This window comes from Opisthocomus hoazin, chromosome 6 (assembly GCF_030867145.1).
Source record: "Opisthocomus hoazin isolate bOpiHoa1 chromosome 6, bOpiHoa1.hap1, whole genome shotgun sequence".
Taxonomy (NCBI): domain Eukaryota; kingdom Metazoa; phylum Chordata; class Aves; order Opisthocomiformes; family Opisthocomidae; genus Opisthocomus; species Opisthocomus hoazin.
In genome coordinates, this window is record NC_134419.1 from 60,495,397 (window position 1) to 60,512,291 (window position 16,895).

Genomic DNA, 16,895 nt, shown 5'->3' on the forward strand with positions numbered 1-16,895 from the left:
TTCTTACTTTCTGGAAATCTTATGGGTCAATAATCACTTTTTAATTGATACAGCCTAGATTCTGCAATAACCATACTTTACTAGCAGAAGACAGGGTTTTCTTGCAGCCTGCTCTGTGCTTTAGACCCCAACAGTAATGAAAGCACTGACTTTCTCTGGATATGGTCAGTGATCTCAAGAAGTTTTCCATTCTTTGTATTATCTCTGTTTATTGTGTTGGCCGCTCTTGAAAGATGTAGTAGAAGCCAAGACTAATTCTAGCAGTTGTGGTATTGACTAATTTTATTACTAGATGAGATGATAACCAGAAAGTAAAAATGGACTTGACACAAAAAACTTATTCCAGAGAAAAGGATGGTTTGTCTTCATTCGAAACAGAGCTTCTCACTTTTTCATGAGGAAGACCAAGGTACACACAGAACAATAGCCAGTCTCGTGGTTCAGGCATGCACCTGGAAGATGGGAAACTTGAATTTGGGTTCAAGTCACCCCCTGAGATGATAGATGAATCTTGGCAGACTCAGTATCTGCTGACAGCACTTTCAGGTTCTATGTGTATGAACTCTCCAGGTTGGTAGGAAGGAGCTGATTTAATTTTGGCAATGACAGGAATTCAGTGGGACACTTTGGTTCAAAGTCACGCTCTGAAACAAGCAGGAAGCTCATATCTCCTGGCTACCACATAGCTGAGCTGTGCTAACCTTTACCAAGACTCAGAGAAGCCTCTTTGGGGTTTAAACACTAAAATGAAAAGTAACTAAACATAGCTGGAAAGAATCCATTATCTCCATCCCACGGGTATTTTAAGCACTTTGCTCATCCATGGCAAGGGCTGCTTTGAAAAGAGTGGTGAAGAAATTGTCATACTATTTAACTTCCTGGGGAGGATCTGGTTCTGCAAATTTTGTTTCAAATAGGTAGTTATTGCTCAAAGACACTCACGTGAAGGGTAGCCTCCATGGTTACTAGGTTGCAGCATTATGGGTTACTGTCCCTCCACTATGAAATGCCATTACCTCCGCTGTGAAAAGAAACACAGTACATTAAAGGATTTCCTTTCAGCGTGACACCCTCATTCTCCATTTGAATGTTACTATGGGCCAAGTCTGGGATGCTACTCAGGGCAAGTACAGTGGTTACACTAAGACAGTCCACTGATGACACTATATGACCAAAGGGTCAGCATCTCACACTGTGAAATGGTTCATTATCCAAGTAAATTAACCACACATGGTGCCACTTCTGTCCCTTTCCCCTCCAAGACAAACAACAGGTCTGCTTCTTGTCCTGAGCTCGTTGCTGAAGCCTATCGTCTTTCCATGTGCTCCATGAACGTAAGTAGAGCTAGATCCAACCAAAGCAGCGCCCTTCCAGACAAGGACATTCCTTACACTCAGTACAAACTTCTGGGGACAAATATCCTCCAGAAAGTCAGCCCTTCAACTAACTCACTGCTTGTAAGGGAAACACTTGAGCTCTTGAGACCTATTTTACAATTTTTCAGTACTTACTATGGGAAATGCAATAGCAAGCTACCTGAAAGAAGCCAGAGTATCCCTCAAGTTCACCTAGGAAAGATACTGCAGCTGTGCAGCTATCTTGTAACCTGGGAGAGCATAGCAGAGGCAGTGTGTTGAATTTTATGGAAAATCAGTAAAAACAGGTTGGGCAAGCAGCACTGGAAACGTCATAGGGACTGTTGATCCTACCTTGGGACAAGAGGAGAGACTAGACATCGTGTTGCAGAAGCTATTCTGAATGATCAGTTCATGGTTTGATGAAAGTTATCATCGCTTAGAGAAATCAGAGCAGCGGAGTTATAATGCTTTTCACTGAGAAATTGCCGAATTACCTTTTTCACCATCCCAAACAATGTTCTCTACTTTGTATGTAAAGCAGAACTCTTACTGTGGCTTTGCTGACATTTTGTTCTTATTCCACCCTTTCCTTCCCCCCACCACCCAAAAGCATCATATCACTTGCAACGGTGCTCTGAAGAACACATCCCTTTCATCTGGTGTTCTTCCAAATGCTCATCAGTCCGTGATGAAACACAGGTTCTTCTGAAGACACTTAGGAGTTAATTGCCTGAAAGGGCTGGTCCTACAGTAGGAGGATTCTACTTTGTAGCCCAGCTGCCTAAGGGCACAGAACGTGTCCTGCCGGAGCCAATTTTATTGAGGACAGAGTGCCTAGACTGGCTACAGCTAATTCAGCAGTTAGGCAAAGATCTCCAAAGATACTAAGTTATCTGAGTCGATGAAAATGGCTTGGGAGAAACAATAATCTTTGTTCCCTCTCTGGGAGAAAGATTATATGATGTGTTCAAGCCTTGTTTGGCACCAGAGGGTCCCTCCCTCACAGAAGCTGTGTCAATTCTGAGTGACTGAGGTAGAATAAGGTGATTTTCATGCATTGTGCTGCTCACAGAAAAACAGATATAGGAGCCTGTGTGTAATGTTAGTTAACATAAATAAAATGAAAAGCAATAGCAAAGACTGTTCCTGAGAGTGTATGTTGAAAGAAGCTGGACACCTCTTCCTCTTCACCCTAAAAGATTACATTCGGAGCAACCCCTCAGTTGGGCAACAGTACAGGTCAAGGTCTGCCACAGCCTCAGGGAACTGGAACACCCAGGTCTCAGCTAAACATCCTAACCACGGATTTGTAGGTACTTAAACTCTCCTGCTGCATGTGTATTTTGGGTTTGTGAATTTAACCGGAAGATCTTTTTCATCACAAAGATTTCCCCACTTCTGAAGCACTGCCAAATCAGCGCTTAAACACGCTCTACAATACATGGTGCCAACTCATGACACTCACGGCTGCTATCCTGAAGTGCTCATTGTGTTTTGACTTCCTTTTATCGGCACAGGCTTCTGCCAGTGAATCAGTCTGCTAGTGGAGACTGACCAGGAACTGTGGCAGAAGACACAAGCAAGGCAGTCAAAGCAGAGGTAAGTTGCTCATGCATGTGTGTTCATAGTCTTTTTCTCTGTTGCCTGTCTCCTTAAAGATGTTCAGCCTTGCTTCTGTGCATTTGCTTGTAAGAATAGACAGCTTTTTGCCTCTCTGACCTGTAAGTGTATGGCTATACACAGAAATGCATACTTGATCTTTAGAAGACAAAGTTTGACCTCCACAAAATGAAGAAAAAGAGCAGCTACTTCCTTTTCTTCTACTTGTTTTCCTCAGTCCGAGAACAAGGGAATGAAAGTCACAGTATTGCAACAGTGTGTGCAGAAATTGGACTGCCTGCTCTTGTATTTTCATGTACATGTATGTTTTGTTTGCGAGTAAGGCAGAAGATTCTCACATGCATTGAGTCACAGTTGCTTCTCTGGTTGCTTTGCATATGCCTTACAGCTTATATGAAATAAATTTTAGACTGCTTAAAGCACAAGCATAGGTAGATGATTTTCTGAAGGGCTTGTATCTTAGTTTCACAAAATCTCCAAAGCGCCTAAAAAACTTTCAAGGGCATTTCTCCCTCTGACCTTTTTTCTGCTAAGTATGTTCTTTCACAACAGTTTGTGATGCCCAATATTTCCTTATGACTTTATCTCACTAGATAAAAATGCCAGTTCACAGCTCCTAACTGTCAAATGTTTATTACTGAAGCTTAAGGGAAGGTGAATACTTGGAAGTCCGTGAGCCATGCCAGCTAAGCCAGGTGTTCACAGAGTACACTGAGAAAAGTTTGCCCTAAGAAGAGAAATAATTTAGCCTCTGCATTGCCGCAGCTAGTCTTGGTAGTGATTCAAAAACAAGCTGAGACATTAGCAGAACTTTTTCTTTCCAAAAGAGATTCCCCATGCAGGGGAAGAGAGGCATATTTTACTCCTATTAGAACAGAGTAAAGCAGCAGAAAGCAAGAAAGAATGTTGTGCTGACTGAGTATGTAGTTGTGAGGCTTCCTGTTTTGACAATAAAGATTAAGAAGTATTTGTTTTACAAAGAGAATTGAACGGAGTGTGTTTTGATGCCAAGATTAAAGTTTTGGGTGTTTCCAAACTCTGCTTCATTCCAACTGTTTGATGACTCAGGACATTTGACTTCTTTAAATTTGTTCAGTCAAATATAAAGGTTAATTTGAAGACCAGAAAAGATTGAAACTCCTTCTCCTATAAGGAGATTTAGAGACCGCAAAACACTCTTGGTTGCCCCTCTATCACTCCTACAAATCCTGCTCATCTTCCCCATTACACGCCAGGGAATACTCTCTTCTTTTCTCTTGATTTGTAGCTGCATTTCCAAGTCCAAATAAACTTCACAGAGCAGCACGTCTCGTCATAGCAAATGTCTTATATTAGAAGAAAACTCCAGAAACATGTAGCTGCATGAGAACCTCTGTTCTTCATTAAAAACTGGATTTTGCACCTCCAGTGGGCCGAGCAATGCCTGGTTTCAGAAAGACTTGTTTCCTGAGTCTGCTTCACTTCCTAACGCAAACTGTAATACAGGCAGGTCTCCTATGAAATTCTCTCACAAACCATGATGCGCAGTCGTGCATGCTGTGGCTGCTTTGAAGATACACGGACACTGACTAGTTGGCTACTTCACTTTTGCTGACCTCTCAGCTGGCTTCAGAACACGTAACAGCTGCCTTAGGCCTGCCTTTGCCCCAGCAAGTCACTAAATTGCTGAATAGTCCTCCCCCAGCAAACAGTCCTCAGGAGCTCCTGCAAACCCCTTTACCTTACAGACTTGTATCTCAGTGCTGAACTTGGCAGATATTTACCAATGACATCAAAAGGTAATTACATGACGGACAGAAAGGTGAACTAACATAAACACACCGCAGTAATAGAAGCATGCCCTCTTCTTTCGAGGAAATCAAGCCTACAAGAGCTACTGGTGAGGCAGTCTTAACAGAATGCCTAGAAGAGCTGAAGACTTACATTGCATTCATTAGGTATGCCTTTCGTCCCATGGATTCTGTTGTTGGACATTTAGGTAGCCAGCCTGATCTTTATGGTCTTTATCCGCTTACAGAATGGCTGCTACTTTTCTCTTCACAGCTCTCATTTGCTCCTCTCTTCCAAGAGACAGAAACTTTGGGCTCAGAAGTAGCAGTAGGAAAAATATAATTATCTGGGGACAACAGAGCCAGTTCTTGAAAGACATGGGCAGCACAGGGCTGGTGAAGAAGCCCAAGGGAATGGTAAACGGAGATCTAGATGACTCAGTTTCAGTATGAAATGCAAGGTTGACTAGGAACTGACTCACAGGGCTTCTGGGGAGCCACACACAGTTGCCTCATTCACTTCATATTTTCAGAGGAACTAATTTCCAACAGAACTTGAACCTGGTCTGGGGCACATCGCCCCATGGTGAAGACAAAGCTGGCACAGATCTAGTGCAAGCACATTCTCTTAAGCCCATTACATGTCCTTCCAGAGTCCCTGAATCACTCCTGGCCCCCACACAACCCCTCACAAGCCTCTTTGACTGATCTCTCACCCCAGCACACCACTGACCAGCACCAAGAATGGCATTGGATTCCAAAGGAGGAGAGCGCAGGTGGAAAGGGAGCCCATCTCAAACTCTCTCACCTCATTCCTGAGGAGACAGGAAACAAACATTGCCTTCTTCTCCTTTCACCTCTACTGCTGGCAGAGGAGACAGATAAAGGCAGACAAGTGGGTGATGGTTTTCTCAGGTACTCATGCTTCTTTGTTTTCGTCACCTGTTCTGCAACTCTCCCTGTTACATAGAGTGAGCGGTGGACAGTCACTCTTCACACAGGTACTTATCCTGGCAGCCCCTCGGGGAACAGACCTTGGGCAACCTTCAGGAGACTCCCCACTTGGGTCTTCTGTGGAATTCCACACTACTGTCTTCCTAACACAAACACCACTACCTGTGCTCTTTCACACAGCTCCAAGATGTGGTGCCTCCTCATGCTGCTCTGCTCCCAAGGAATTGACTTTTTAGCAGGATTCACAACACCCTCCACTCTGAATTCAGACAAAAGCCAGTGCAGGAAGACTCGCAACCCCGAATGCTTTATGAACGTTGTAAGTTGGGTCACTTTTTCTCCCTTTCTTTCTAAAGTGTCTGTCCCAGTACCACTGCCACTGCCCCATCAGTAACAGTCCCTGTCAGGAGGTTAAGAAGGGAGTCCCCTTCCACATTTCTCATTTTCCCAACCTACCTTTTCCAAAACCACTGCATTAGAGCCACCGCTGCAATTAAGGCTGTCTCTGAATGTGCCAAGGACAGATGTGACTCTTGCACATTGCATGAGGACAGACAAGAGACAGAGTCCTGGCTGCTACTTTTGGCTCCCAGCCCAGCAAACTCCCCAGAACCTCATGAGGGGCACTGGAGATTCAGGCTACTGAATTTTGACTCCAGCAACAGGGCTATAAAGATGATGAGTGGACTGGAGCACTTCTCCTATGAGGAAAGGCTGAGGGAGCTGGGCTTGTTTAGCCTGAAGAAGAGAAGGCTAGGAGGGAATCTTGTAAAAGTCTATAAATATCTTAAGGGTGGGTGTCAAGAGGATGGGGCCAGGATCTTTTCAATGGTGCCTAGCAACAGGATGAGGGGCAAAGAGCACAGACTGAAGCATAAGGAGTTCCATCTGAACAAGAGAAAGAACTTCTTTACTTTGAGGGTGTCAGAGCACTGGAACAGGCTGCCTGGGGAGGCTGTGGAGTCTCCTTCTCTGGAGATATTCAAGACCCGCCTGGACAAGGTCCTGTGCAGCCTGCTGTAGGTGACCCTGCTTTGGCAGAGGGGTTAGACTAGATGATCCCCAGAGCTTCCTTCCAACCCCTACCATTCTGTGATTCTGTGACTCAGCCATGGACTCTAGCCAGAGCACAGACTACACGCTCCAGTCCATACCAAACTGAAAAACAGACTTTCGCTGCCTGTGTTTAGGGTGAACCCCAAGAGATATATTATGAACACAAGGCTGGGCCACGCCTCATGATGTTTGTTGCCAGTCACCTTGCACAACACATGTTGGTATTTTGGGATGCTGCACAAAAAAAAGGGGAGTACCATCCTGGTAAGAGGACAAAGATAACTCCAGCACTATGGTAGGGAGCACCAGCCTAGAAGAAACCTTGATGCTCTCATCCAAACAGTCTGAGATGACAAAGAGAAGAATTCTTTTGCAGTGGAGGCAAAGGCTGGTTTCTAGTCTCAAAGGAAGCAAAGTCCTCCGCTTCTCTAACAACCTGTTTGCTCAGTACAGTGGCAAAGGAGGTTGAACCCCTTCTTCAAACAGCAGGTTCTCACAACACAAAGTAATCCAAGATCTTTTGCTCTGAATCACCAAAGATTTCCTCACTGTACATGCAAAATTAGGTGTAGGTGGTCTCATGAGTTCCTTAGTGAAAAGAGCTCCACCCTTGTTTGCCTTGCCTGCATGGCTTGCTTAACCACACTTTGGCAAGAAAGGATTCATTATGGCCCAAACCCCACATCTTCTGGTGCTGTCTTATACAGATACTGCTGCATGTTTACTCTCTAGAAAGGTATGATCTGCATCACCCTTGCATGGCATGACAAACTACCTCCCCAAAAGTTAGTCACTCATTACAGTTCTGCTTTGTCCCATAATATGGGGTCAAATACCAGACAAATATCACCTAAGCAGGTCTGAAGACTTTTGATGCATGTTTTCACAGGACCTGTGATATTTATTCTCAGCCATAATCCCTGTGGCCAAGGGCCTTGAACTGCCATCACAGAACAGCCCACATCTACACTGCTCAGCTTGGTTACCCTCCAAAACAGGACAACTTGCATGTTAACAAACTCTCCTTTGGCTTGTCGCAGAGTGAAATTATCCGATATCATGGATACCCCAGTGAGGAATATCAAGTTACCACAGAAGATGGATACATTCTTGGTGTTTTCAGAATTCCCGCTGGAAGGAACAGCCAAAATACAGGTGTGACACAGTTATAGGATATAAGGAAGGTCTAAGAGCCAGCTCCCACATGGGTCCCCCATCTTTCCCCTTTGCACATGCAATGGCGTGTTCCACACTTTTCCATTTCAGCAAGAGTACCTAGTCAGGAATGTAGCCTGAATTGTGAATCTGTCTGAAGTCCACACATTCAGTGTCTCTGTCCTTATTTCAGACTTTTCTAATGATTTTGTCACAGCTCAGGTTTTTTCCCTCATGTGGGCTGGGGGAGGGTTGGGTAGACTGCATTTGGGGAGGTTTTGCATTAACAGCCTAAAAGTAATATACATTTAAAATAGAAGCCTGACAACAAAGCCTCTCTGCTTAGGCGTATGAATATTAATACCCAGCCTTCTGAAGGACAGAGATATTCTTAAGGAAGCTGATAAGAAATCAGGTCATCAATGAAAATGCATTTCATCTGTGTCATCACATTTTCTGAAAGGAATAAAAATTTCTACCCAGAATTTGAGGTACCGTGGATACTGCTTCTTTATTTATTATTCCTTGTTATTATTATAGAATAATTTATTTTGGATGCCTCCTCCTATTTAGATCTCCTTCTTTGGAGATCACCTGGACCAGCCCCATTCTCAAAGGTTAATCAAAGTTAGATCAGAGGCCTCTCAGCCATACTCAGTCGGTTACCGAATAGACCTATGGGTAGATATGCTTCTTTGGATGCATTGTTCTTTGTCTTCCATACACTGTCATGCCTTCAGCAGTTTTCAGCTGTGGGTAGCTGGTTTCAGCATAAGGTCCTGTAAGTTCTCTTTCCAGTGCAAGAGGAGGTAGATATAGGCCTCCTCATTAAATGATTTCTTTGCCAGTCCTGTCATGAAACAATTATGAAATGTCATGAAACGGTTCCTGCATGCATGGAGCAAATCCTTCCAGTTTCTCAGACCAATATCTACGCATAGTCTTCCTGGGAGCTTCTTGGAGAAGGAAATATTTAAAACCTCTCACAAACTAAACTCTGCACCCCTATCATAAATATACATGAAGTACTGCTCCAATATAAGAACACTTTCATCTTTTCCAGGGCAAAAGCCTGTAGTCTTCCTACAGCATGCTTTTCTAGGAGACGCTACGCACTGGATTTCTAACCTGCCCAACAACAGCTTGGGCTTCCTCCTCGCAGATACTGGCTATGACGTCTGGATGGGAAACAGCCGAGGGAACACCTGGTCTTTAAAACACAAGACCCTTAATCCCAGCCAGAAAGCGTTCTGGCAGTTCAGGTACTCTGTAGAAGGAGAATTACTCAAGATAGAAACTCCAAGGGTACTAGATATTTTCAGCCTCATGGTTTTTACCTAAAACAGCATCAGAACAGGGTCTACACCAACCAAGGAGAGTAAAGAACCAGATGAAGAAGGATGCTCACTACTACTCAGAGTTGGGAGCATTGGCAGGGGAAGAGATTTCAGACACTGGGAAATGAAAGAGGATGTTGAGGAAAAGGGAGACAGTACTGTGAGAGGAAGAGCAGATCCCTAGCCAGGACAGGCTGAGCAGCCTTGTCTAGAAATCTCTGATCTCTCACAGCTGCATTCAACCAAGAGAGAAATGTGTTTTGCATCCCATGCTGGTGAAAGCCCTGATTAAATTCAGTTTTTTCAGACATCAGGCAGCCTGGCAGCATGGCTGCGCCTCGCTACCCCCTGCCCCAGCTCAAGTAAGAATGCAGACAGAGTGCAACCTCTTCTTTCAGTGGGTTCTGCTTAGTGCAATGAACAAAACTGGCATTCAGTAGCTCACACTGTGATAGCCAAATTGCCTGTTGGCTTTTCATGTTTCTCCCCTGTAGCTTTGATGAAATGGGCAAATATGATATTCCGGCAGAGCTGTACTTCATCATGAATAAAACTGGACAGAAGGATGTATATTATGTCGGTCACTCTGAAGGCACAACAACAGGTAATGTCAGGACACTCACGGCTCACAACCATTTGTGTTCCTATCTGATCAGTAGGTGGGTCTCCCCATTGAATCAGTTGTTTTTCATGTTTGCAGAGAGCTAGCAAACACAGAAGTGCCTTCTGAGCTGAGAGTTGCAAAATATGCAAAACTTTTCTAAAACCAGCTCTGGTTACCATTAATAAGCAAAGAAATCTATTAGCAAAACAAAATATAGTTCATCTTCTCAAATAAACAGAGATATAAAAGTGATTATTTACTGGGTACTTCAGGTACTGCTACTGAATATTTTTCTTAAATTCTCAGCAGCAGGAATTTTCATGTAGTCTATCCTTTGTATTAAGACATACAATTATTTTCCTTGTGAGCTGGAAGGAAAAACTAAAAAGATAAATCAGCTTATATAATAGATAATTTCAAATAACAGAAGACAAGGAAAAAGAACCTCAACATTACTAAGTCATGTGACTTAGTGACAATCTGACAATTCAAAGCAGAATTCATGAGTGGTTATACCTGGCCACATTACTGTTTGTATACGTATTGCCAGAGACTGAAAATTTGGAAAGAAAAAAATATTAATAACTTTTTTTTCGTAGCGTTAGGCTTTAGCATTAACTTCACAGCCTTTGAATGCAACTAACTTTCCTTTAGCATCCGCTGAAAGCTTCTGGTTGTTGTGGTTTATGTGTAAGATCAATGAATGGATATTAATTAGAAATGAGCAACTGCCAGTACATTAAACCACTCAAAAAAAAGAGAAGGAAATGTGGGAAAATCATGTATTGTCACAGCTCCAGACCTTTTCTTTCTTTTCCCCTCATAAGAGTATTTTAAGACCCTCATGGCAAAATAAACTAACGATCTAGGCTTTCTTCAGCTGCCTGTGCTGCAAACAATGAAAGCTCCCAGTAACCAGCTAATTATTCTACAGTTTCATGGAAGCATAAACATACATAGACCTTCAGAGACTGTAACCTAAAGAATGAACCTCTTTTTTATGAGAGTTCTATGAACTTTATAGAGAATTGATTTTATTATGAAAACCTCATTGACATGTCACTTACAAAAACTGTTCTGATGAAGGCAATGTCCAGACATGCTTTAAACCTCAGAATGAACTTTGCCTCCCAACTAAAATTAATTTCAGGACTTAGTTTCAACATTTGCCCTAGGTAAAACATGCACAACAGTCAAACGTAGACAATAGATAGTGGGCTGCAAATCTAGTCTCACTTCTTGTTTGCTACCTATTCTTATTTATTTATTTTGTCTGTGGAATTTGTCTTCACTAATTCTGGCTATCTGTTCTGTGTTTACAGGCTTCATAGCATTTTCTACATACCCTGAGCTAGCTAAACGGGTGAAGCTGTTCTCTGCTCTGGGCCCAGTAACCACATGCTCACATGCTACAAGTCCTCTTCTTAAGATTACAAATCTTCCTGAACCGCTACTCAGGGTATGTAATTTATCCTTCTGAGAGGCCTGATGTCTGTTGTACCTTCACAGGGTTCACTGAACCTGACACGAAGTGTTCCCAAACAGGTGATATGCTGATCCTGAGCTTGGGATGAATTCAGTGCTCTTGAAAAATCTGTTCCTAAACTCTGTGGGGAAAATACTGGAGATATAGGGCTTGTAGCAGTAGGTCCCAGTGAAGTAGGAGACTTGTGAAACCCTGTCTCGTCATAGGACTCTTGCTGTCAGCTAATATTTTGCTGGCCTCGTGCAGGAGGAACTAAACCAGAGCTGCAATAACCGCCATGACAATCTCTGGGACTTCAGAAATGAGTGAACATTGAGGTCAGTACGCTTGAAATGCAAGGATGGCTTCCTCCAGAACTGATGCCAGTGATACGCAGGAAGATGGATATGTAATGCACTATGGGAAAGAAGGTGTTTTAAGGGGCACTGGGAGGGCAAGCTGTTTCAGCATTCTTTGAATACTGAGTTAGGAAGCTAGGTTACTAACAATAGTTTCCTACATGAAACGCTCCTATAACAAGAAAAAAAAAGTGTTGCGCTTTTCCCTTCCCTCAGTTAGTACTTGGCTGCAAAGGAGCTGCACACCAGATTGGATTTCTGAAAGGACCTGTGACACAGTTATGTACAACCCTGGATAAGTTTTGCGGCCACGTACTCTGTTACATAGCTGGAGGTAACATAAAAAATCTGAACACGGTAAGTATAGGCAAGAACACCTACTCAAAGTAGAGTGATTTTGGAAGTTAGATATGTGCACTCTGTCCTTATCTAGTAACTGTCATGCATGTAAATGTACATAAACCACAACGTAGTTCTTGGCAGACTGAGGGAATGCCAGGACATCGTGTGGTGCAAACAGTGCCAAACAGGTTTAGAGCTAGTGATGGATGGGACCAACAGCTGGGCACATTCCAATCCTACAAAGAAAGGACTGAGTTCAGTCTGGAGCTATATTGCACTTGTCAATAGATGTACCCTCTTTTGGGACTAAGCCAGCCAGATTTTGGTCACGCACAGATGCTCTTTAATAAGAGCCAATGGGTGATGGAGTCAGACTTCTTCTTGGTAATACAGTTCCCACTTTCCTTCCTTAGCGTGCTGACACCAGGATCCTTTGAACACTGGAATAATTAAAAGACAGAAAAAAGCTCCTTCTTCTTCCTACTTTTCAGACTACTTGCACCAGAACTTGGTCCCAAAGAACTACTTTAAGGGGCATTTTCACATTTTTGTGGTCCTTAGAACTGGACCCAACAGCTCAATCCACAACATGCAGAGCTACAGAAAGTCCTTGCACTGTGCCTGAGAAGTGCAACTAGACTAGTGCATCAGTCAGGGGGGACAGGACAGGAGAGTTGTCCCCACACTTGCCAACATATGGGCACTGTAGTGTGTCTTAAACCCCTTTTACAATGGCCAAAGTATTCAGAACCTGGCCTGGGAAACGTTTATTACTGCACTGTCTTAAAGACATCCATAACCTCCATATTTCTCCATCCATAACCACCTGGAAAAGCACATACAGGAAAGCAGTGAGAATCAAAGGCTCAGTACGAAAGCAATTAAGGGCTTTGCAGCTCTTTTGAATAGCAGAGCTAAACCTTTAAGGATCTTCCATGACTTGTGTGAAGTCATTAATGGGGTTCTCAGGGCAAGATAACAAGTCAGAGGAGGAATCTGGGGAGACAGAACTGGAACATCTTAAAGGAACTGTAAAAATGCAAACAGAAGAAAAAGCAATCTGTTTTGTAAGCTGTCTCTTCTAGCAGTAGGAGTAAAGTGAAGAGAAAAACAAATCTTCAAAAGGCTTATACATGCATGGGGGTTTGGTGTGAGGTGAGGAATCTACTTTGAAAGGACTGGAAGGTTTTTCCCTACTGTTGCTGTACCAGAGGACCCCACAGTAGTACTGTCTTCATGGAACAGACTCGTTTTCATGGAGAAAGCGTGAAGAGGCATACTATTAACCAGCTACTCATAAGTCTGCTTCTCAGTTTGCTTTCTGATATTTGAAGAATATCCTATCAAAATGGGGGTTTAGCAGAGCAACATGATGTTGCCTGGGTTCTTCACAGCTTTATTCTGTCACCACACTGGTTCCTTGCCTTTGTAACACTTCTGTTTTCTCTCCAGAGTCGAATAGATACCTATGTAGGACATTCCCCTGCTGGAACATCAGTACAGAACATTATTCATTGGCAACAGGTATAACCACGTGCTAATGTGTAAACAGACTCCTACTACTTTTTAGGCAAGTGACAGCCTCCAGGGATGTCCAGAGGCAGCCAGCGGATCTGGGAAACTGCCTATCACATCTCATGAGCTGCCATGAGCACCTGCCACAGAGGGAGCACTGTGTCCCACGGCTCACCAGACCATTACCTGAATAGCCTCTGTAGTGTCAGTCACTGAGGTTTCCCCAGGGCACATCAGGCCTTGCTGCATGTTGGGCTCTAATGCCTTCCAGCCTTTGTCTTTATTTGTGAAGACATTTGCCTTGAAAGCTGCAGAAGTGAACACAAGCACAGTCTAGGCGCTTGGCAGGCAGGAGGAGGATAGTGGAAACTTGAGCAGCCAGGGTATGACGCAGACAGAGAAGTGATCCAGGGTAAAACTGTTCTCCCAGAGGGTTAATAGCTGCCTGGATCACTTCCCAAAGCCGGTTAACCACATAAACTCTTCTGCTGGCACAACGGCAAAGTGGGGAACTGCTTTATACTACTACAGTGCATGTCAAGCAACACTGCTCTGCGGGGATTTTCCCAACAGCCAGTTTTTTCCAAAACCCTTTTAGTCACACTTGCCACATCCAGATCCCAAATTCCAGTTCTCTAAAGGTGAGTTTCTACTTATGCACTGGCAGATCTGAGCTTGTTCTGCTAGTCGTCTGATTCTGACCAGGGGAAGACAGCTCCAGCCAAGAAACACATCACTGAGTGTGTCCGGGTGTACCTGCTGAGCCAGGATGTATCTGCATATATCCTATAGCAGACACCCCGCTTCTGCAAACACTTGATGTGGTCTAGAATATAGGTGTGCTGCTGAGGACACCCCTGACAAAAATTCCCAGCAGTCAGTCCCACAGGATATACTTACCCAGAGCCAGGAAATGGGGAGAAACCACTGACAGCCAGTGGCTTCAAAGCCTATTTTGCCAGCCTCTAACAAAGTCAGGTGGCTACAAAGCAAATATAGATGCAGCAGCATAGAATAAAACAGCAAATACAATACAGCAAGATTTCTAGCATATCCACAGCTACTTGAAGTCAAGGTTTTCTAAACTGACAGACAGTGGCTTTCTCTCACCCTGTATTACATACAGCCACTCACAAATGATGTTACTTGTTAGGCTTGTCCAAAAAATAAAATAAAAATTAAATTACAACCCCCTCTCCCCAAACAAACAACCCCAAACACATGTGTACTGAACTCATCACTCATCAGTCCTGCAGGGCATATATCACGTCTTTTAGACAACACAGACTCAGGAAGGCTGATTTCTTGAGTCTAAAGTCCCACCTCAAAACTGCTGTCAGAGCACAACTCATGCATAGCCAAAGTCTTGTAAGTACAAAGCCTGTGGAAATGTTGCCACTACTGCGAGCAGACCAGACAAAACTCACATGCAAAACACAAGACATGTAAGGAGAGATTTTATATTACAGTAGACTACTAATAGCCCTGACACGTTCTAGACATACAAATCTTCTTTCCACGTGACAAGTGAACTCAACTCTGCATCACGAACAAGGGACCCCAACTTTAGCTAACTAAAGTAGTCAAGCAAAATTTTAACAACAAAACATACCAAGGTTGACGGCTGAGGATCAGGAGAGAAAGTTAGCAAGAGGAAAGCTGATGAAGCCACTCACCCTGCAATCCATCCTCAGTATTCCTGGAAGCCTTCCACCAGAGGAAGAGGTGGGAGTAACTCACAGTCCACTGCCTGAGCCTTGGCTTCAATCACAGGCAAGAAAACATCTCCTGCATTCCTGCTCCTTGGTCTCCCAATACTTATATTTTTTCTGTTCTTTTAACAGATAGCACATGCAGACCAATTTCAAGCTTATGACTATGGCTCTAAAGAAAACATGAAGAAATACAACCAGGTAAGGCAGTACGCTTTCCCTGAAAACTCATCCTCAGATCCTGGCAAAACTAAGAACAGAAAAAATCAGATTTTAGCACCTTAAGTGCTGCAGAAAGAGGGAGGGAGTGGTCTGAGAAAATGTTTCACCTGAATCTAATGCTCACAAATGTAAAAGTCTGTTCACAGGCAAGGCATAGACAGTTCCTTGCAGACAGCTAACAGAAGTTCGTTTTGCCTGCCCTACTGATGCAGGGATGAGACCAACAACATGTCCATTTACCTGCCATTCCCAAAAGTCTGAGCCACACCCAAGTGCTAGGACTGGATGCGTGTGGAGCTCTTCACTTCCCCAAAAATCCTCAAGGTCTGCCTTTCCGTTAAGGGACGTTTCCGATCGGCTGACAATCCTTTCAATTTTAACCAGCATATTTGACTTGCAGTGTCCTGTGCTGTACCAGGACAGGCTGCTTTTCACAGACAGAAAGGCTCCAGAGATAAAATCATCACTTCCACCCGTGCACACTGTCTCAGAAATTTTCTAGGGTGGACAAAGTCTGTTCTTGACACTGAAGTCCCAAGCATAACAACTAAGTCCAACAGTTGCACTCCACACCCCAACAAAACTTGAAGGCCTTCCCACCCCAAGTAAATGTATGAATAAACACCACAGTCCTTGCCTGACAAACACAGACACTGCTCTTTCCATATCCCCACCTCCAAAGGGCATGAGCGGCTGTCAAACTGCAGGACAACGTATAACCAAGCGTTACAGAAAGACACTGGAAAAGGACGGATCGTTCCTTTTCACGGTAGACGAGGAATGGGGTACAGGCCAATAAACCCTAGGAGGGTGGCCTTCATCCTTACTCTTTTACTGCAAGGAGTGCAGAAGGGAAAGAGAGGTGCTTGCATACGACCCTTTCTCTAAACACAACTTCTGATACAACAGCATTCACTCAGGTCTCCTCCTCTCCCTACAGTCTACTCCTCCTGTGTACAAGATAGAGAAGATAAGCACACCAATTGCTGTTTGGAGCGGTGGACATGACACATTTGCAGATCCAAAAGACATGGCAAAGCTGCTTCCTCGGATTACTAATCTCATTTACCATGAGAATTTTCCTGCTTGGGGACATCTTGATTTCATCTGGGGCCTTGATGCAACAGAGAAATTGTATCGGAAAATCATTGAACTAATAACAAAATACCTTTGAAACCACATGCAGAGTGTGGATTCACTCAGTAAAAACCTACAAAATTTCCATCTGGCAATAAGGGTGATACCTGGTGAAAAGGTAAACACACAGACACACATAATGCATACCAGTATAGGTATTTATCTGCCCTTGTTTGTTTCTTGCTTTCCTCATAGTCTGAGGTTTTCTGTGGTGTTGCTGTGACTGCTGCCTGCCTGTGGAGTATGAGACGTATAGGAATGAAATCTTAAATATACTTGATCACAGACTA

The 16,895-nt window shown here is 43.6% G+C and overlaps 1 protein-coding gene across 1 annotated transcript; it reads left to right on the plus strand.

Annotated features, from left to right (window-relative positions):
• Positions 1-2,921: 2,921 nt before the first annotated feature.
• LOC104330438 (lysosomal acid lipase/cholesteryl ester hydrolase) lies at positions 2,922-16,642 on the plus strand. Its single transcript, XM_009935657.2, has 10 exons — positions 2,922-2,957; positions 5,882-6,020; positions 7,798-7,912; positions 8,976-9,174; positions 9,744-9,853; positions 11,176-11,312; positions 11,894-12,034; positions 13,472-13,543; positions 15,379-15,447; positions 16,409-16,642. The coding sequence occupies exons 2-10, from the start codon at positions 5,889-5,891 to the stop codon at positions 16,640-16,642; spliced, it is 1,209 nt and encodes a 402-aa protein (XP_009933959.2). The 5' UTR covers positions 2,922-2,957; positions 5,882-5,888.
• The last annotated feature ends 253 nt before the right edge of the window (positions 16,643-16,895 follow it).

Coding starts and splice junctions, on each gene's coding strand:
- LOC104330438 (XM_009935657.2), top strand. CDS start 5,889: ATGTGGTGCCTCCTCATGCTGCTCTGCTCCCAAGGAATTGACTTTTTA. Junction 9,175..9,743: donor AAAGCGTTCTGGCAGTTCAG/GTACTCTGTAGA, acceptor TCTCCCCTGTAG/CTTTGATGAAATGGGCAAAT. Junction 11,313..11,893: donor TTCCTGAACCGCTACTCAGG/GTATGTAATTTA, acceptor CCCTTCCCTCAG/TTAGTACTTGGCTGCAAAGG.